The sequence below is a fragment of the Narcine bancroftii genome, chromosome 5 (genome assembly GCF_036971445.1).
Source record: "Narcine bancroftii isolate sNarBan1 chromosome 5, sNarBan1.hap1, whole genome shotgun sequence".
In the NCBI taxonomy this organism is placed as follows: domain Eukaryota; kingdom Metazoa; phylum Chordata; class Chondrichthyes; order Torpediniformes; family Narcinidae; genus Narcine; species Narcine bancroftii.
The window spans coordinates 7,708,290-7,730,453 of NC_091473.1; the positions used below are offsets into that span (position 1 = coordinate 7,708,290).

Below are 22,164 nucleotides of genomic sequence, written 5' to 3' on the forward strand. Positions count from 1 at the left end.
ACTTCCCATAACAGAACTCAGAACAATTGGGTGCCCGGAATCAGGTGCGCAAATGACGAGGCCTGCCCCGTGTGGCTGACTGACTGACCTTGCAGCCTCAATGCTGGACCGAGGCCGAGGAAAGGATCAAGACGGTGGTTTGCTTATCCTTCCAATTTGGGGTAATTGCTGGGTATTGCTGGCATCTTTCTCGAACTGTGGTGCTGCTTTTGGTAGAGGATGATAGAAATCCATGTTGCTCCATATGGGTTTGTGTGATAAATCACAGATTATATGTTTGGATGTACTAGGACATGTCCCTTGCTGACTGTGCCCGAGGCTCCTCCCACCGACCCCGGAATAAAGGCCACTGTGCCACAGTCCCCTCCTCAGACCAGGAGAGTTTACTAGCATGGACGTACCTCCAGTCTGTTGTGAGTAAAAGCCTGTCAGCTCCTCTGCAACTTCTAGTCCTTGACGTCATTGATGGTGCATCAATTTGTTCCAGCTCTGGAGTTTGATTCTTCTCCAATCAATGTCTGTCCTGACGCAATGAAGATAATGGTGAATTTGACTATTGGATTCCACTTTCACTGAGAGTTCCTCCCGAGATGCAACAACATTATGATGTGCATCCAGTTGTGGAACAAACAAAAAGCAAAAATGAATTTCTTGGGGCTGCCAAAGTTATCTCTCCTGATTGGTGGAGTGAAATATTTTAGCATGATCAAAGATCACATCCACTGTAGATATTGGGTGAATGGAATATACACTGGGATTTAGAGAGAAGCTCTTTGGCCACATGAAGGGGCCGATTCAGAAGGACCCTGTCCATGACTTCCCCTTGGGGAAGACAGTAGGGAGCCCTCTGTAGTTCACACAGGTGCATGACTTCGCTCTTGATTTACACCATCTTTGAAGTCCTCTGACAGATTCGATGAGATTGTAGATTTGCAACTGCAGCTATATTTCGGTGGTGCGACCACCTGCTTCCAATATCTTGTTACTGCCTATTGGTCAAGAGGGCCGACAAGGCTGGACTGAGTTAGCTGCTCTCCTCACTGCCCCTGCAGTAATGCCCTGGGGTTGAATTGATTGAGCAACAATAACCAGAACCAAATCCGTTTGGATGAATTATGATCCCAACTACCTCTTCAGCTTTTATTGGAGCTCTTCAAATCAAGTTCATTATCATCTGATTGTACAAGTACAACCTGATGAAACAACGTTCTCTGGCCCTCGGTGCAAAACACTCAGACACACAACCAGACATCACACATACAGGCAAACAATACATATGGAGGAGAGGTATTCATAAATACAAATAAATAAATATTGTTTTATAAATGTGAACATCTCAAAATGGTTCATGTGAGCAGTTCCTTTGGTCATTCAGCATTCTCACTGCCCACGAGAAGAGGCTGATCCTCAGCCTGGTGGTGTTGGCTCTGATACTCCTGTATCCCTGATGGAAGCAGCTGATGTGCAGGGTGGAAGGGGTCCTCAATGATTTTGCATGCCCTCTACAGACAATGATCTTGGTAGATCACATCAACAGTTGGGAGGGGGTGGGGGGAAGGGAGACTCCAGTGATCCTCTCTGCCACACTTATAATCCTGTTGATTGACCTCAAATCCATTTCTCTGCAGCACCTGTACCACACTGTGATGCAGCCAGCCAGCATACTCTTGATAGAGCTCCTGTGGAAGGTTGACGTAATTGGCGCCAGTAGCTTTCCCCACTTTAGTCTACTCAGGAAGTGCAGTCACTGTTGCACCTTCCTGACAAGTGAGGAGATGTTATGTGTCCACAATAGGATACGAGTTAAGTGAACTCAAAGGAACTTGGTTCTCTCCACGATAGAAAGTGTTGATGTGTAGTGGAGGGTGGTCATTCCTGAAGTCCACAATCATCTCTCCTCATCTTGCTGCTTGACCCAACCCTGATGAAAAGGTGTCATAATGCCAAGAGTCCTCACCTTGGAGCTGAAGTCTTTAATCCACATTGAGACCAAGGCTGTGATGAAGTCTGGAGTCAAGTAATGATAATGAATTGGGCAACAGCTGAAAGAAATCAAATACCCTCACCAGGGAGACATGAACCCTCCCTGCCACCAATTTCCCTGCATGGCTTCAAATTTGTTACCTCCTCACCAGAGCTCCACAGATTTGAGTTGATGAATTGGTGGATGAGTAACGTTAGTCTTTTGCCCTTCACTGCAAGACTGGGAATAAGAGATTATTTTTTAGTCACACAGCACGGAAACAGGCTATTTCAACTCACGAGTCCATGCCGCCCAACTTACATCCCATTAACCTACACTCCCATTACATTTTGAACGGTGGGTGGAAACTGGAGCTCCCAGGGAAAACCCACACAGACACGAGGAGAACATACAAACTCCTTACAGAGAGCGTGGGTCCAGTTTCTGGCATTGTAAAGGGATTGCGCTAACCCTGTCACCAAAATGCACTTCCCTGACCGAGAATGAAATCCAGGCCGCGACGGTGAAAGCACCAAATCCTAACCACAAGACCACCATGGAACCTGATAAGATGTGAGAGAAAAAAATACCTGTTTAACAGAGGAAGGAGTTGATTGTGGGAGAGGAATGGGACCACTCAGCATTAGTAGTGGTTGGACATGTGACAAAGCTAATCAAAGGAGAGGCTTGGGAGCACCAGGAGTGATCTGCTGGCACAGACTAGAAGGACCCAAGAGGCCTGTTTCTGTGCTGTAATCATTATGGCTATGGTTAAGGCAGTGGAGAATTTAAATTAAGGTCACAAAATACATTTGCAAATTTAAAAATGCCAGTGTCTTTGATAGGCATGAAGAACTGGTCTGTTTTGAAAACCTGGCTGGTTCACTGGATTTTCTCAGGAAAATTTTATGCCACTTCTTATACAATTTGGCACATATGATTGTGACCCACTTATCAACAATGCATTGACTCATAGCCATTTCTTCAATTCAGGAAGAATTAGGTATGGACAAAATCCCAGCCAGTGTCCGCCAAATCCTGCAAACATATACATTTTAAAGAAATGCAAAATTTTGAGGACCTTAGCATGGGAAAATGCTTTGACCATAATCCCATCTCTGCCTCTCAATCTCAAATACTTCTATCAGGTCACTCTTTAGTCTCCTGTATTCCAGGGAAAATATATCCATCCTGTCCAATCCCTCACCGGTTTTAGAAACCAGAATGAGGAAAAGCATCTTTCTTGCATGGAGCCCTTCTAGCCCTGCCAACACCTTGGACATTTACAGACCCTAGTGAAGCCAAAATGACCAATTCACCTCTTGGCTCCTCCCAACCTTCATAAAATAATATAACCCCCTCTCCCCCTATACCACCATCCTTTTAGCTTAGTCTCAATAGAGGTCCCCCACCTGAACTAGTGACTGACCATTTGGTAGATCAGACTTGACCCACCTCATTCGTCCAACAGCTCACTGTTTGACCTGCATGAACCAATCTTGTAACAGCTCCACCACCCCAGGAAACAAGTAAAACTTCAGGTGTGGTCTTACACCTCTGCATAAATTCAGAAAGAGGTCCTCTTTCAGTGATGGCCAAAACACCCATTTCTCTTCCTAAGCCCTTACTCCACCTGCTTTCAGTGACCAGTGGATTTGTTCATATGAGAACCCTTTGCACGTTAGTATTCTCTCTCTCACCATTTAAATAATGCACCACATTCCTGGCTTTCCTGCCAAAGTGGATAAATTCACATTATCCACAACATATTGCTAGGCACTTGTCTCAATAATACTGAAGCTTCTTTGGATCTTCATTATAATCAGATTTACAAAGCACGTGGTTTTTAATCTCATCAATCAACAGACACAGTACATATTAGTTCCTGGTTCAAATCATTGAGAAGGTTTCCTAATCGGAGGTTTGGATCTGGATCTAGGGCTGCCAATGGATTGCGGAGGAGTCTGTCAGGCTGCAGAGGCAGTGGGAGTGCTAAAGGCGAATGCACAGACACGCTGAGGCTCTGAAGGGACTCCCTTTCGCTTCTCTTTCTCTTACTGTGAGGGGTGGCGGGCAATGCTCATGGCGATTCTTTGTTTGCCTTATGGCAGACAAACATTGAAGTAAAGTAAATCCCCTAGTCTCTGGAATTCAACCAATCAGGAAAAAAAAAAATCAAAGGAAATAAATTTTTAAATATTAAAATAAATAAGAATAAAATAATAGATAAAAAGTAAGTAAGTTTAAAACTGCAAAAGTAAATGTTCTCTTAAGTAGCACATAAGCTTTGGTGAAATATTCAGCCAGCGGAGGTCCTTGGTCAGGCTTTGCTCGCAGCAGCTGTTTGAATAAAATTGTGTTTGAATAAAATGGTGTTGCCCAGGATGTAGAGCTGGTTGATGCCGCTCGCTGTTGGGGTGACTCTCTTAAAGGGTCCCCTTATCCCTGCTGAGTAAGAATCATCCCAGTCAGAGATTTTATCTGTAAACTTGGTAGGGACAGTGGTGATGGGGAGAGGGAGAGGTAATTATCTATGATATTATTGTTTGTGTATTTTGGCGGCTCCGTGGAGGGGGAGGAACCTGCAGATGCAGAAACGGTTAAATGTTTTCAAATAATGTGACTGAAGATAAAGTAAAATGCCTTAATGTTTATATATTCATGCAAGTGAAGTTTGTCCAGTGTAAGTACAGTAGAGTATTTTTGTCTTTTGTTTCTTAATCCAGGTGTATTGGTTAGGCATTGCAAGAGTAAGTCTCAAGCAACCAGAAAATGCATTTACCCGATATCAACCAATCCCCATAGGTGTTGGGTAAAGGGCTTTACTGTATTATTACATGATAATAAAATTAACAACAAGACTATTTATTCCTGTTCTCTGTGTCTGACAACCCTGGGAATTATAGACCAGTGATTTAATGTCAGTGGTGAGCAAACTATTGGAGAGGATTCTTAAGGATAGAATCTATGATCATTTGGAAAAGTAGTCTACTCAGGGATAATCAGCATGGCTTTGTGAAAGGAAGGTCATGCCTCACGAGCCTAACTGAGTTTTCTGAGGAGGTATCAACAGGAATTTATGAGGATAAAGTGGTAAATGTGGTCTACATGGATTTTAGCAAGGCAATTGACACGGTATCCCATGAGAGACTTATCCAGAAATTCATGAGGGTCAGGATCAGTGGATTAAAAATTGGCTTGGAGAAAGAAAGCAGAGTAGTAGTGAAAGGAAAGTATTCTGTCTGGAGGTCAGTGACTAGTGGAGAGCCACAAGGATCTGTTCTGGGACCCCCGCTCTTTGTGATTTTTATAAATGACATAGATGAAGAGGCAGAAGGATGGGTCAGTAAGTTTGCGGATGACTCAAAGGTTGGAGGAGTTGTGGATGGAGCTGAAGGTTGTCAAAGCTTACAAGAGGATAAAGACAGGATGCAGAGTTGGACAAAAAGTGGAAGATGGAGTTCAATCCAGATAAGTGTGAGGTGATGCGTTTTGGAAGGACAAACCAGAAGGCTGAGTTCAGGGTTAATGGTTGATTACTTAAGAGTGTGGATGGACAGAGGGATCTTGGGGTCCAAATCCATACATCCCTCAAGGTCATTGCACAGGGTGATAGGATAGTAAAGAAGGCCTATGGGATGCTGGGCTTCATTAATAGAGGGATTGAGTTCAGTAGTTGAGAGGTCATGTTGCAACTCTACAAATCTCTAGTGAGACCACATTTAGGGTATTGTGTTCAGTTCCGCTCACCTCATAACAGGAAAGATATGAAAAGGGTGCAGAGGAGATTTACCAGGATGTTGCCAGAGTTGGAAAACAAGATTTATGAGGAAAGGTTAGCGGAGATGGGACTTTTCCCTTTGGAGCATAGAAAGAAGAGAGGTGACTTAATAGAGGTCAACAAGATTATGAGAGGCATAGATAGAGTGGACAGTCAGCGCCTGTTTCCTAGAGCTGGATCAGCAAACATCAGAGGACATTTGCACAAAGTTAAGGGAGGGAAGCTTAGGGAAGCCATCAGGGATGTTTTTTTTAAAAAAAAACACATTGTGGGTGCCTGTAATGCCTTGCCAGGGATGGTGGTGGAAGCTGAAACATTAAATGGGGGAATTTAAGAGACTCTGAGACAGGCACCAATAGAGGATTACAGGGTAGTGTGGGTTTAGTATTTTTATTTCCATTATATTTCTGGGAATAATTTGTCTGTTTTTTCATGAAAACACAATGTTCCTAATTATAAATTCTTTCACTATCTTTGCTGCAGACAGTAGCTTTAACTCTGTTCTTGGCAAATTTATTCTCAAACTTTTTTTGTTTGCTCTCTTGATCGACGTTTTAGTCCCATTTTGTTGACTGCTGACAATCTTCAGGTGTGCTACTTTAAGAGGTGAATTTTATGTAATATGATTTGTCACTTTTACCTCCGTGTGATGTGCCTTAAGGAATGCGTCAACTGCTGCTGTAGCTGCACTCGTTACTTAACTGATCGCCATTGTCTGTCCAGCGTTGTGGCTTCCCATAAAGTTCCCCAATCCACCATGGTCCACATGCTCCTCACACCATGGAGATTTGGATTGACTCACTTTACTTCCCATCTTAATGAAGAATTCAATCGTGCTTAATGATTGGGCTTTTCTAAAGCTCGCCCCAGAACAAGATGGGGGAACCTTTAGAAAAGGATTTAGAACTATCCCTTTGTACCCAGATAAGCCCATTCGTTGGTGGCTTCTCAAAACAAAACACAGACCTTTTCCAAGAATTCACCTTCTGTAGCATTGCTCCTTTGTTTGATCCTTCTTGTCTATGTCGACCGTTATTCTGCTAGACTCAACGACCTGCACTTCATATTTACTTTAAGATTCCCTCTGATTAATACAATAAACACGAGGTTACGCATGATACAATATAACTGGATACACAGGCTATACATCACACCTCAAAAGTTAAATAAATGGGACCCAACAGTATCAGACAGATATTTTCACTGTAAAAAGGAAGCAGGAACAACAATTCATGCAATTTGGACATGTGAGAAAGTGAAAAAAATTTGGGAAGATCTAAACCAGATATTAAATAAAATCACAAAAAGCAATATACCAAAAAACCCAGAGATCTTCCTCCTAAGTAATATAAGAAATAAAGAATTTGGACTCGATTTGGATGGAGCACAAAAGAGATTTGTTATGATAGCCCTAGCTGTAGCAAAAAAATGTATTATGTCAACCTGGAAATTAGAAGACAACTTGAGAATACAACAATGGTATATAGAAATGAATAAATGTATTCCATTGGAAAAAATAACATATAATTTAAGAAATAATATCACAATATTCAAACAAATATGGGAGCCATACATGAAACACAATAGAGAAATCCTACCGTGGACTTCCACCACCTAAAATGACAGAAGGAGAAGATAACGAAAAGAACTGACTCAGTAAAATTTCTTGTTTATTTTTATTAAGTGACAACATTGTTTAACGGGTTTAATGTATCTTAGAGATTGAACTTCAAATAAATGGGAAAGGGGGTGAGGGAGGGAAAAAGGGGGAGAAAATGACACTGTATATATTCAAGAAAAAAAATGTCTGTATGTATCTTGGTCAATATGGTTTATAGTGAGAAAAATTTTAAAAAAATTCCCTCTGTTTACTGTACTGCCTTTGTTTACATGGATTATTTTGCCTTTTTTCCCCTGCCCTTCCTATGGGTTGAATAGTCTTGGGTATTCAGTTCTGAGCCTTAATCTCCCTGAAGCCTCATCTTCCTAATGGGAATTATATTGTAAGCAATTACAACGACATGAGCCACTAATTTGTTTTCTCTATTATGAATGCTTCATACATTCAGATGCAGGACCTTTGTTCTTTTAGAATGTCAGCAAATTGTCTATTACAGGTATGATTCTGCCTACTTTTGATCACCTCTCAGTGCATCCTCTTGTTGGAATGTTCTGAGTCTATAACCCATAGCCTAAAGTTATTTTGCTTGTTTAAGGAAGCATACAGACATACAGCATGGAAACAGGCCATTTTGGCCCATGAGCCCTTGCCACCCAATTTCACCCAATTAACCTACAACCCCGGTTCATTTTAAATGGTGGGAGGAAACTGGAAAAAATCCACGCAGACATGGGGAGAACGTACGAATTCCTTACAAACGGTATGAGATTCAAAATCTGGTTCCAATCGCTGGCGCTGTATAGGCATTGTGCTAACTGCTACGCCAACCGTGCAGCCCAAACTGGCTGAAGGCAATGTACAATATTATCTATTTGCTAATTGTGGTGTTTCTTCTATTGGGATGAAGAAACTTGGATTCCTTTGTATTTTCTTATCAACTCATGACTTCGTGGGACACATCCATTTTGTGCATCTAACCTGAGGTGGGACATTCTGTCTCCAATGCCCTCTAGTGTTTGGGAGGATCACCAACTCCCAAACAACTCATCCCCTTTTCTTAAGATGTTCAATCTAGCAACATTATTTGGTAATACAGTCATGATTTCAATTTAAAAATCAAACACAAACGTAAACACAAACATCAACAGCACAAATTCTAAGTATTCAGTTCTTTTTCCATTCTAAGGTCCACCTCATGCACCCTTTTCTGCATCTCTTGTCACAGTGATTGAGGAATGATAATTCTGCTTTTTCTGAGTAGAAGCCCATTGACCACACTCAGCTCAGCTCTGATGTGGTAGTGTGGCTGACATTCACCTCTAGGCCATCCTTCATTCAGATTCTTGATGACCTTTAGTTTCAGCTGCAATCTGCTTGGATTTCATGTCAGATACAGGAAGAGATTCAGTGATCAGGTTCACGTGGAGATTCACATCTGTCTCTGTGGAACTGTCATTGTGTGCTTCTTTCTGCGTCATTGCCCTGGACAACCCATCAGCCAGCAAAATAAGTCTCCCTGGTGTATACACCAATTCAAAGTCATAACGCTGCAGCTTCATCATCAGTCTTCACAGTGACATCTCACTGAGGTTTTTCTTGATATGGCTATTAATGGCTTGTGTCTGTCTCTGCCACAAATGTTGGTAGACCATACACATAACTGTGGAATTTCTAGAGTCCATAGATCGGACCTAGACACTCTTTCTCTATCTGTGCATATCGACAATCAGATGTGGTCATCGTCCTTGATGCCTATGCTATTGGCCTCCAATCTTTTCCCACAGCCTGAAGTAGTACAGCACCTATTCCATCTTTTGATGCATCTGTAGATATTTTCAATCCTTCTGGATGGGTCAAAGGATGTAAAAGCACCAGTGCTGCAGGTAAAATGGTCTTCAGTCGTCCCTATTCTTCCTCGTGGTTGGCTGTCCACTTGAATTCCCGTGTAACAACTCTCAAGTACATTGTTTTGGAAGGCAGGTTCGGTCTGAATTTACCAATGAAACTGATCATTCCCAGCATGCTCAATATTCCCTTTTTGTCTGTGGGTCTGGGCAACTCTAGAATTGCTTTCACCTTGCTCCTATCTGGCTCCACACCTGCCCCTGACAGCTTATCTCATATAAGGGTGATTTTCTTTACACCAAACTGACATTAGTTAAACATTATTTAGACATAAAAATAGTTCTACAGGAGTTATCTGGAACAAGTTGAGTGAGTGGGTAGCAGAGAGCAAAGAGGCCCTAAATTTACTGTGTGGTTGAGTACCAGGACTTCACAGGCTTTGCCAATCAATCAGGACTAATGATTGTCAAAAATCCCCAATGGACACTGGTTTTGCAATGCTAATTAAAATTTAGTGTTCTGTAAATTCATACGGCACCTGTTAACCCATCAAGGCATCATGGAAAATGACTCTCGTATATTTCTCAACCCACCAACTTGAACCACAGAATGAATTTCACAGAGGAGCACGTGGGCTGTCTGAATATCAATCAGAAAATTACACAAGGTAGAATTGATATGTTTAAGAAGGCCCTCGGTTATCTATTGATGGAATTATATGATTTTAACTAATCCATCACAGGACGGAAGTTACCTAACTGTGTTGATAGTTCAGGATCCAGACTTCAGGTAAATAAAGCCCTGCAGAGACACCCCCTTCCAAACCAGAAGGCCCTCGTACTGCTCCTGGGGTCTGGCTGGTAGAGTCACAGGAAGGCCTTCATAGGTTTCTTTTGAAGTTCTAAGTTTATTTGTCACAAAATATAGAGTACAGTATGAAGAAATACAGAGGCTATGCTGCAAGACACAAACCATGGCAAAAGTGGACTGCCTTAAGCCTCCACACTTTGCTCTTGCCATCACTCTGATGCAGGTTAATCTTGGACTCATCTGTCCACAGGATTTTTTTTCCAGAATTCTGCAAGGTATTTCAAATACTTCTTGGCAAACTGTAATCTGGCCATCCTTTTCTGTTACTAACTGGTGGTTTGCATCTTGCAGGGCAGCCTCTGTATTTCTGTTCATGAAGTCTTCTGAAGAGAGTAGTCATTGGCCCATCCACAGCTGCCTCCTGAAGAGTGTTTCTGATCTGTTGGATAGACTTTTGGGGATTTTTCTTCAGTATGAAGAGAATTCTTCTGTCAACAGCAGTGAAAATCTTCCTTGCGATTACTGATTTCACTAATACACTTGTTCTTCTTAATGATGTTCCAAACTGTCGAGTTTGGTTATCCTAAGGTTTAGATGATGTCTCTTACTGTTTTATTCTTGTTTTCAAGCCTCATAATGGCTTCTTTGACTTTCACTGGCACAACACTGGTCTTCATGTGGAAAAATGGCAACTACAGTCTCCAAATGTGATCAAAAGCTTAGGAGCAAGCCTAGCTCTCTTATACCTGGACCAATGAAGCAATTAAATATACCCGAGTACTCAAACACCTGTGAAGACAAATGTCCCAAGCATTATGTTGCCCTGAAATGGGGGAACAATGTATAAAAAGATCTGTCATTTCTACATGGTCAAATTAAAGTTTACAAATAACCTTGAATAAAATCTGAAATATGCACTTTAATGACAAGTGAATTGTTGGATTACAAACTTAAAACCAAGGTGCACAGGGGCAAATAAAGGAAAAAGAGTGTTTTGTCCCAACCATTGTGAAGGGCAAGCTATATTGAGAACTGGTTTGATATCAACTGGAGTCTGGACATCAGTTCCAACCACTGAACCTGTTATATAAGGAACAAGTTCAATGGGTTTAAGAAGCAGTGATTCTGGTTACAGACAGCAGTGGAATTCATTGGTAGTGTGTGGTGCTGATGGCTGGCCCCGCCTCTAGGCTCCACTCCCATCTGCTCACTTATAACCCTGGTTTCCCGCCTAAACCCAGAACCCTCCTAAAGACAACTGTGAAATCCTACCCTCAGGTATAAGCTAATAAAAGTGTTTGTTCTCCTTCCAGTCGTGAGAGCTTCTATTCGTGCTACAATTTTATTAGCTTATTCCCTAAACGATGGAAGCGCTACTCAAACCGGGTATGCTGTAGATAGACCCTTTGTCCCCCGATGTGGCTGAGGAGTTCACATACTGGCGAGACTGCTTCCAGGCCCACCTGAATATGACCACAGACATCTTCCACACTGATCAATTCAGGAGGTCTGTATTCGTTTGGAGGGTAGGAACAAAGGGTATGCAGTAATCAGGGACTGCACTACATATGATGATGCCATCGAGGCATTGAAGACTAGGTACCTGAAGTCGCAAAACAACGTCCTAGCAAAGCACCGATTCTCTCTACATTGCCAATGGCCAGGAGCGACCATTGATGATACCTGCTGGAGCTGTGATGCTTGCCAAGAAGTGCAGGTACAAAGTGGCTACAGGCCGTGTTTGTGAGGAAGAACAGATTCGGGACACTCTAGTCATGGGGGGTCACTCAAGGTACATGAGGCAGTGACTGCTCGAGTTGGGTAAGAAGGACCTGGCTATCCACATTGAACTGGCAAAGTCACTGGAACAGGCTAAGCTCGAGAACGATTACCTCGAAGCCAGTGATCTCGCTCACCCATGGGACACCGTCCAAGGCTGCCTAACGGCTGCCACTTCCTGTGCCAGGGAGTGGTTTTTCCTGCGGCAAGAGCCAGAATCTTCAATCTTGTTGCTTGGCTAAAGACTCGGTGTGTTCCAGCTGTGGCAAGAAAGGGCATTGGGCAAAGGTTTTCTGCATGAGGGGAAGCCTGCACCGCTCCCGGATCCAATTCCACTCTCAAGCCATCTGCCCTGCATTGACCCCAACCCACTTGTTGTGCTACACACCGATGGAGGGTGGCGGTGAGGAAATGGCGCAAAAAGGCTAGGCAGCCACCTTGCTACAACTCAAAGTCAAACTCAGCACCATTATCGTCAGAGGAGGAAAGAGGCCTAGCCTGCCTCTCCTCCCTCATAGGGTGACTTGGAGACCCAAGGAGTCCAAGGCCCGGTGCTAAGGCGTTCCACCAGGATCTCCAGACCCCTGGACTGCTTAAATCTGTCAATTTGTTAATAACTGTATATTTTTCAAACATTTATTTCTGAACCCACATTCTCTGACTTCATTCACAGACCCTGAATTCTACAGGAAGGGATGAATGCAGTAAATTGGGATTCACTGGTAGGGTGTGGTGCTGATGGCTGGCCCTGCTTCCCAGCTCCACCCCCATCTACTCACATATAACTCTGGTTTGCCGCCTAAACCCAGAACCATTCTGAAGTCTACTGTGGAACCCTATCCAGAGTTATAAGCTAATAAAAGTGTTTGTTCTCCCTCCAGTTATGAGAGCTTTTATTTGTGCTATAGGGGAGAGAAAGAGAGGGGCAGCAACTGGGGGATCATGCAGGTACAGCATTACAATTATTAAAAAAGCACGGTACAATGATAGCTCGTTAGTGTGCACCACAAAAGCCCTGAATCATTTAGTGGAGCTTAGGTTCGATCGTTGGGGTGAAAAGAGCCAGCTGCTTTCCGTGTTGGGCTTCATATCCCTCTCCCTGGTGCTCAGTGGGGCCGGCCCAGGTATGCCCAAAATAGAGCAGGTGATTAACAAAGACGGTGACGACATTTGTGGTTTTTTTTGAAAAGGCCAATTACAAAGTGAGTACTCAGCATGGGTGGCCTTGACTTTGATGGACAGATATGGTGGTTTCTGATCAGGTTCCAGCCAGAGATGCCTCATGACCCTTCGCACTACAGATGTAGAAGATTTGGTGCAAATGCAGCACTGATCCACCACAATGATTATGAAGGTTGAGTAGCTGAAGGGATTGTCTAACTGGGATGACTTTCACGATTATACGATGCAACAGTGGAGAAAGGAATCATGTTCTACATGAACCGGAGGAAAGATAGCTATTCTTAGAATTAAAATTAAAAATCAGAGGTAAGGTCATAAAACACTTTTTTGCACAAAGACAATGGAAACATCAAAAGTGGGGTTTTAATTATTCAGAAACATAAGAACATAAGAAATATCAGCAGGAGTCAGCCATTTGGCCTGTCAAACTTTATCCACCATGGTTGATTTAATGATCGGCTCATCTCCACCTACCTGTCTTTGTCCCATATGCCTCAATTCTATTACGATGCAAAAATCTATCCAATCTTGTCTTAAATATATTTACTGACGTAGCCTCCACTGCTTCAATGGGCAGCAAATTTCACAGATTCACCATCCTCTGGGAAAAAAGCATATCCTCCTCATGTCCAGCCTAAATCTATGACCATGAATCTTGAGGTCATGTCCTCTAGTTCTGGTCTTCCCTCACCAACAGGAACAACTGACCTTATCTACGCCTGTCATAATTCTAAATGTTTCCACAAGATCCCCTTCATTCTTCTGAATTCCAGTGAGAACAGTCCCAGATGACTCAATCTCTCCTCGTAGGTTAACCCCCTCAATTCTGGAATCAACCTGGTTTTAAAGATTATTTGTAAGTGCGTGGATGGAGATAGACATACATCAACCATGCATAACATCAACAGATTGTCTTGTGTATGTTCCAATATTTTTGCCATTCACTATAAAACGAGCAAGTCTCAGGATAATTTCTCAACAAAAAAGAATCTCACAATTTGTTTTAATGCACCTCGTCTTCTCAGCCACGGTTCAATACTGAGTTTTATGGCTGAAGGGAGAGACTTGCCAAGGTGCAGTAGCACATTGCAATCCTCATTCATGGATGGAACTCAATGGTGAACGAACATTATTTGAGGGGCACAGTTAGCACAACACTGTAACAGCACCAGCGATCAGGACCGGGGTTCAAATCCAGCGCTTTCTGTCAGGAGTCTGTACATTCTCCCCATGAGTTTCCTCCTTGGACATCGCATATTTCCAGTGGTTAGCTTCTATCAATCACCAGAGAAAAGTTAAAAGCACAGTCCCCAAGGTCACCACCCAGCAGAAATACAATAGGAAAGAGGTGGAGTGTAGAAGTTTTTATCAAATATATTGAGGCTGAATGGGGAGGTTGGTCCGGAAAGAGAATCCCAGCATTTGGAGCAATGCCACAAGCCATTTCCAGACTTTTATGAAGGTGAGATTCTCACCAATGTTTATTTATCCTGATGCCCACCTCTCTCCTGCAGATACGTAGCAACCCCTGGTCTCATCTTTGTAGTTTTTTTCTGAACTCTGCTGAATACAGAAGAGATCGACCAGGATTTCAGATCTATTGTCAGAGTACATACATAACATCAGTCTTGTAACTTCACATTCAACCCTGAGATTCTTTTTCCTTTGGGCATGGGAGAATTACCACTTATTGCCAGTGCAAAAAAATCTGTACTGTATGCTGAATGAACATGTAAACAAATAATGAACTGTAAACGGTTAACAAATGTAAACAAACTGACTATGCAATGCAGAGAGAATAAAAATAAATCAATAAAGTGCACAAGTAAGAGTCCTTAAATGAGTCTCTGACTGAGTTTGTTGTTGAGGAGTCTGATGGCGGAGGGGTAGCAGCTGTTCCTGAACTTGGTGGGGCGAGTCTTGTGGCACCAACACCTCTTTCCTGATGGCAGCGGCGAGAACGGAGCGTGTGCTGGGTGGTGTGGATCCTTGATGATTGCTGCTGCTCTCTGATGGCAGCAATCCCTGTAGATGTACTCGATAGAAGGGAGGGTTTCTCCTGTGATGGCCTGGGCTGTGTCCACTACCTTTTTCCTGGAGTTAGAATTTCTGAGCTACAAATGGAGATTGGACAAACTGTTTTCTCTGGAGCACTAAAAGCTGAGGGGTGGTCTATGAGAAGTGTATACAACTATGAGAGTCATTGATAGGGTAGACAGCCAGGATCTTTAATCCAGGGCAAACATTTTACACACTAAGTACATGTTTAAGATGGGGCAAGGGGGTGGTAAGTTTAAAGGTGATGTGGAAGGCAAGTACAGAAAATGATGGGTGCCTGGAATGGGCGGCCAGGAGTAGTGGTGGAAGCAGATATGATAACAATGTTTAACAGATAGACACATGGGTATACAGGGAATGGAGGGATATGGATCATGAGCAGGCAGCAAAGTTTCAGTGCAGAAATGTTGGTCAAAGGGCCTGCTCCAATCTTGAACTGTTCTATATTCTTTAACCTTCATTGATCCAATCTTTTGTATTTCCACTGACAGAATAGGCCACCTAATAGCTTAGCAATATATCAGACACATTAATGAGAACAGTGTATGGAAGGTTTGGGTCAATTACTCCAGAAACTATTGTTAGGATGATACAAGCTCGATAAACCTTTTATCTACACTGTGCACAGAAGAGGCGATTAATGGCTCTAAGTTGAGACAATCTGATCATGGTCATGTGAGGAGAGTTCGAGCGTGATCCCTCGAAATTCTGACAAATATCTGGGTAAGTTCTGGCAATTACTGGCCTCTCAGAAGTTGTTAAGTGTTCAAACCTGCAGCAGTTTGTTTATAGATCAGCTGTCCTGTAGTAATCCTAAAATTGCTCATGTTCTGAGTGAATTGCTGAAAATCAAGGGCGGCACAGATAGTGCAATGCAATTCCAGAGCCAGCGACCCAGGTTCAAATCCCGCACTGTCTGTAAGGAGTTCTACGCTCTCCCCATGTCTGTGTGGGGTTCCTCAGGGTGCTCTGATTTTCTCCCACCCTTCAGAGCACATCGGGGTTAATTGGGTTTTTTGGGCAGCACACATTCTTGGGTCAGAAGGGCCTGTTACCATGCTGTATGTCCAATTTTTTTTTAAATGTCTGGAGAATACCATAATAGACAACCTGCACTGTAATAAAATAAATAGCAGAACAAATTAAGGATACAACCTTTCCTTCATTCAGCCTTCCTAATGCTAGCGGGAGTTAAGGATACGAAGAAAGAATTCAGTAACTCATTCTCTACACTGAGCCCCACTCAAAGCATACAGAGTATCCATCCCATTTTTATACACGTTCTGCGTGAGACCCTACAAGTTTAACAGAGCTGGTCATTCCTGATTTTACAACAATATGTTCCACTGTGGTGTATGCGGACAAGGACTTGGCGTTAGTTACCATCTCACTACAGCAAAGGGTAGGGCATGTTAGAAGGCAGTCACATTCTCACCTATGTGACAAGGCAACTATATTCTCACTCAATTCATTAACCCTTTGTTAAGCATATTTGTTAAACTTATTCTTTCACAGGGCAACAGGGCTCTGATCTGTTTTGTGGACTAAATGGGACATTATGTCTTGGGCTTAAAATGGTTAATTTGCTCTGAGGATCTTCATTCATCCCCCAGTCTCGAGTTCTTCTGAAATTTTCATGTTTGATGTGAATGGTCCTTTGAGAGATAACAACACCTAGAATTCCAATCGACTGAGAAGGTGGCAAATAATCTTTCTATTCAGACAGTGATTTAACATCTTAAAATTCTACCGGATGGTTTATGAAGGGTGCTTGAACTTCTGTCAAGAACAGCTAAGTCGTCAGTCTGATGTGTATTAAAATAAAAGACTGAAGATCTAAAAATTGAAGAGAGGCTGTTGTCTCATAATCATGCAACAATAGAAAAAAACAATTAAGACCTATTCTGCCTTGAATATTTTCAGCAAGTGGGTCTCGACACCCACCTTAGGTAGAGAATTTTGGTGATTCACTATTTTCAAGGTGAAGAAAATTCATTTATTTGTGCAGTTTCCCTTTATTTCTGGGACCTTCTCATTCATTATTGACTAATTATTCTTCAACAATTGCCAAAGATTAAAAAAAAATCTTTTACCATGAAGACAGATTTAAAAAAATTCAAATTTCTCTGCCTGTCCCTGGTTTGCAACACTCCAACAGGTGGAGTATCATCTCCACATCTATCCTGTCAAGGCCCATTTCAGTAAGATCGTCTTTCATCATTCTAAACTGTGAACTGTGTTGGGCTAATCTGCATGATGTGGCTTCATAGGATCAGCATTCCTAGCAATAGAACATAGAACTTTACAGCACAGTGACAGAGGATTATAGAGTATATAGATATGTTTTTGGGAGATAAATTGGGAAAGGTTTGTTAGAGTAGGTCACATACAAACACTTTAAAACAGATCTTATTTGAATATTGGAGCTCTGCCCCATGCTAGACCTATCGGCTCCACAGCTTTTGCAAGAACTTTGAAGAGTGCTCAAGAGACTTTACTAATGGATTGTTGTTTTCAAAAGGCATCAGATGAAAGATTTTGTTGGAGCCGCAGATTGTCTGGAAGAGAATTTGTTGTTCTAAGAGGGTCATGTGGTTTTGAGAGATAAAAACCAACAGAAGCATCTGGGACTGGAACAAGACAAGCTGGCAAGCTTATAGAAAGCCCCATTTTGGAAGCGGGCCTGGTCAAAGCCCTTGTGGTTCATGCTGTCTAATGTTTCACTTGGAATAAGAGAAACAAAACAGGACTCTGTGCTGACCTGAAAGAAAGAGGTCATTATCTGGAGAACCTTGAAGGGGCAAGTTTAATCAGCAAGACACTGGAGAGGCTGATTAAAAAGGAATGGATGCCATCGTACAACAAATCTCTCTCTGAAAACCAACAAGAACCTTCCTGAGCGGTAACCATTTACCTTTCAAGCACCAAGCCTGGTGAAATTCATAAATGCTAAATTCTGTGCACAGTATAAGAATTGCCTGCAACCAGTGAACTTGGAGGAATGGGAAGTGAGATTTGTCTGTGAACCAAATAACTTTTCAGAACTTTCACACACATCACATACATGTGCGCTTAGAATTAGAAGGGGGTTAAGCTACATTAAGTAAGTTAATAGTCATAAGTTAAAGTTTGATTCTATTTTCATGTTTAAAGACAATTAAAAGCAACCTTTGTTTAAGTAACCATTTGTCTTGGTGAATATCTATTGCTGCTGGGTTTTGGGGTCCTCTGGGCTCGTAACAGTACAGTACAAGCCCTTCGGCCTATGATTTTGAGTTGACCTGTATAAACCCACTCAACAAATTAAACGTTCCTTACCCCTCACGCATAACACTCTACTTTTCTTTTATCTATGTGCCTGTCTGTATCTTTTAACTATTCCCATTGTACTAGCCTACACCATCATCCCAGGCAATGCATTCCAGACACACTCTACTCTCTGTGAAATAAAATTTACATCTGACTTCTCCCTACAATATTTTTTCCTTTGCCTTATACAGATATCCTCTGGTGTTTGCTGGTCTTACACCGAGATAAAGGTGCTGCCGGTGAATCCCATCTATGCTTCTTATAATCTTGTAGAACTCTATTAAATCACCTCTCATCCAAAGAGAAAATCCCTAGCTCTTTCACCCTTGCCTCATAAAACATTTTCTTCAATCCATGGAACATCCTGGTAAGTCCCCTCCACGCCCTCTCCATAGCTTATACATCCTTCTCACAATGATGCAACCAGAACTGAACACAATATTCCAATTGTGGTCTAACCAGAATTCCAAGCACTCCTCTCTTGTCCAGTAATCTCTTACACGATATTTTTTGAAGGCTTTTGGAAAGTTCAGATGCATCTCTCCATTTGTTTGCTTCCACCTTTTCAGTAAGTTACAAGCTTAAAAAAAATGCTTAAAAGATTTCCCAAACAGGATTTCCCTTTCATTAATCAATGCATATTGTTATTTTCTATGATACCATTTTATTAATAATAACTATTTTCCTATTACTGGTGTCAGAATGTGTGTTTCACATTCTTCTCCCTCTTTCCTTCCTTAAACAACGGAGTTCTATTTGTTACTTTCCATTCGCGAACTGGTGGAATGTTTCTACAGGTGCACTGTGGAGAGCATTCTGGCTGGTTGCATCACAGGCTGGAATGGAGGTGCCACCGCTCAGGACAAGAAAAAAACTACAGAGTTGTTAACTCGCCCTGCGACATCACAGGCACCATCAAGGACATCAAAAAGAGGCGGTATCTTATGAAAGCACCCTCTATCCTCAAGGACGCCCCACCTCCCAGGCCATGCCCTCTTCACACGGCTACCAAAGGGAAGGAGGTACAGGAGCCTGAAGATGAACACCCAGAGGCACAGGGACAGCTTCTTCCCCGATCCATCAGATTTCTGAAATGCCAATAAACCACAGACACCTCCTCACTTTCTCTTATTTTTCACTAATTTATTTATTTTTTGGTATAATTTTATAGCTACGTTTGCTCTGTGACGCTGCCGCAAAACAAAGAATTTTGTGACCTGTTCATGACAATAAGTTCTGATCTCCAGTGCCTCGGTCATTGGGTCATAGGATTAACTGTCTTCTTGTCCTATTAATTTCTCCAACATTATCCTCACACTAATGCTAATTTCTGTCAGCCTCTCGTTCATTCTTGACCAATTGTTCTTCGATAATTCCAGAAGATTTTAAAAAAATCTATCTGTGGGGACAGGCATAAAATAGTTTCGAATTTCTCTGCCATTTTCTTATTGTCCAGTATAAGTTTTTTCCCCTAGATTATTTAACTCGCTTCGTTTCCCCCACACAAAGAAAAGGGGAGTTTTGACTACCACTCGTTGGAAAGAGTATTCGCTCTGAAAATAACTCGACAATCATTTCGTTAGTTTACAACAGTCTATCACCTGGTCTCTCCCACAATGATTTTGTTAGTTTACAACAGTCTATCACCCGGTCTCTCCCACCTCATTCGTAAACACTTCTTTGCATCAGTTTAAGAATCTTCGTGTCAACAATGGATTTCGAACTGACGTTCCGTAATTGGGCCTGAATTGTAATGGTTTGGGATATTTTACACACATGCACCCACACACACATATAGTTGCACATAGTTGAGGGTTCAGTTTAGATTAAGTTAAATAAGGTGTTATAAATTGAAATATTTTAAATATAACACTGTCTTGGCTAATTTCTATTGCTGCTCTCTGAGTACGTAACAGCATCATTTATTTTAGAATGGTCTGCGGTGTTATTACCGTCATTCATCCAGATCTTCGGAATTTGTCTCTTAGCAGTGATTCCCTTCAAATGATTGGCCAAGAACTTGCCAGATTTTTCATCGTGAATATACAATTAATTTTTGGTCTTCAAAAGTTAATGACCAATGGGGCAGGTTGAAAGAAGGTCAAATTTAGGTTTAAGTTCAACTCTCCTTTTATATAATTCAAGCTGTTTAACTTGTGCATATTGTTGATCTAATTGTTTAATCTGATGAACTAAATCTAATCTTTCTTTATTAGTCTTCCTTATATAAGCAGTATAAGAAATAATTTGACAATCAAGCTAGAAATTGTTGAAGGGGAATTTGTGTGAAAGAAAAGTTATCTGCTCCTCCATAAATTCATTGTCTGAAAGTTAAGTAGAGTTAAAATGCCAGTGTCTCTTTGACGGAGGGAGATCTGGAAAACTCATAGACATGGTCAGTTATCTCTATACTCTGATGTCCACATGATTGGGTCAATGAAATCAATTGACGATCTATTAAATAATAATTAATCCACAAGAAAGTATAATGAACAGGAGAAAAAGAATACTCTCTCCTATCGGGGTTTAAAAAAAAGCCATACGTCTGAGATAACAAAGTCTGATAAAAAATGAATTACAGAAGCAGATTTATTCCAAGTAGCAGATTTAGAGGATGTACGATCCAACGATTAAAGTCTCCGCCCAACATCAACGAGTAAAGATTCAAATCTGGTAAAACTGTGAAAAAAAACTTTCAAAAAATCCTGCATCACCAATGTTTGGTGAAAACTACTGGTTTATTATATAATTTGCCTAGAACGATAATGTATCGACCAATTTTATCTGATATAACATTATGATGAATGAAAGGAATGTTTTGGTTAATTGAAATAGAGACTTCCCTGGCTTTAGGATTGAAGGAGGAATGAAAGAGTTGCCCTCTCCATTTTGACATAGAACATAAAACAATACAGCACAATATAAGCCCTTTGGCCCTTGATGTGGTGCTGACTTCCTTTAAAAAAGTAAACCCTCCCTACCCCGTAACCCTCTAATTTTCTTTCATCCACGTGTCTAAGAGTCTCTTAAATGCCCCTAATGGTTCAGCATCTACTACCATCAAGGCATTCCAGGCACCCACAACTCGCTGTGTAAAAAAACTTACCCCTAAACTTCCCTCCTTTCACTTTGTACATATGTCCTCTGGTATTTGCTAATCCAGCCCTCGGAAACAGGTGCTGCCTGTCCACCCAATCTATGCCGCTCATAATCCTGTAGACCTCCATCAAGTCTCCTCTCATCTTTCTGTGCTCCAGAGAAAAGTCTCAGCTCTGCTAACCTTGCCTCATAAGACATTTCCCAATCCAGGCAACATCCTGGCAAATCTCCTCTGCACCTTCTCCATAGCTTTCACATCCTTCCTATAATGAGGTGACCAGAACTGAATGCAACACTCTAAGTGTGGTCTCACCATAGATTTGTAAAGTTAAAACATGACTTCTCTTCTTCTGAATTAAATCCTCCCATTAATGAAGCCCAGCATCCCATCAACCCATGCGGTGACCTTGAAGGATGTATAGATTTGAACCCCAAGGACCCTCTGTCCATCCACACTCTTAAGTAACTGACCATTAACCCTATGCTCAGCCTTCTGCTTTATCCTTCCAAAATGCATCACCTCACACTTACCTGGATTGAACTCCACCTGCCACTTTTCTGCCCAACTCTGCATCCTCTCTATATCCCTTTGCAAAATTTGACACCCTTCAGCTCCATCCACAATTCCTCGTATCATCTGCAAATTATTTCAAGAAGTTTTTAAAGAAATCATTGTCTGCTGTGATACAGCTTCGAGCAAGTCAGGGAATAAAAAAT

General features: G+C 41.8%; 1 protein-coding gene across 7 annotated transcripts in view; it reads right to left on the bottom strand.

The window, feature by feature from the left end:
* LOC138763077 (copine-9-like) overlaps positions 1–22,164 on the bottom strand; it is a 461,486-nt gene that overhangs the window by 141,948 nt on the left and 297,374 nt on the right. The window contains exon 1 of one of the 7 annotated variants that reach the window (XM_069936663.1): positions 6,711–6,822. The exons of 5 other annotated variants lie outside the window; for them this stretch is intronic. In XM_069936663.1, coding sequence (XP_069792764.1) covers positions 6,711–6,739 — 29 coding nt within the window. In that variant the 5' untranslated portion in view covers positions 6,740–6,822. Of the gene's footprint in view, positions 1–6,710; positions 6,823–22,164 lie in introns of those variants that run through there. One more of the 7 variants, XM_069936664.1, reaches the window with a different exon arrangement.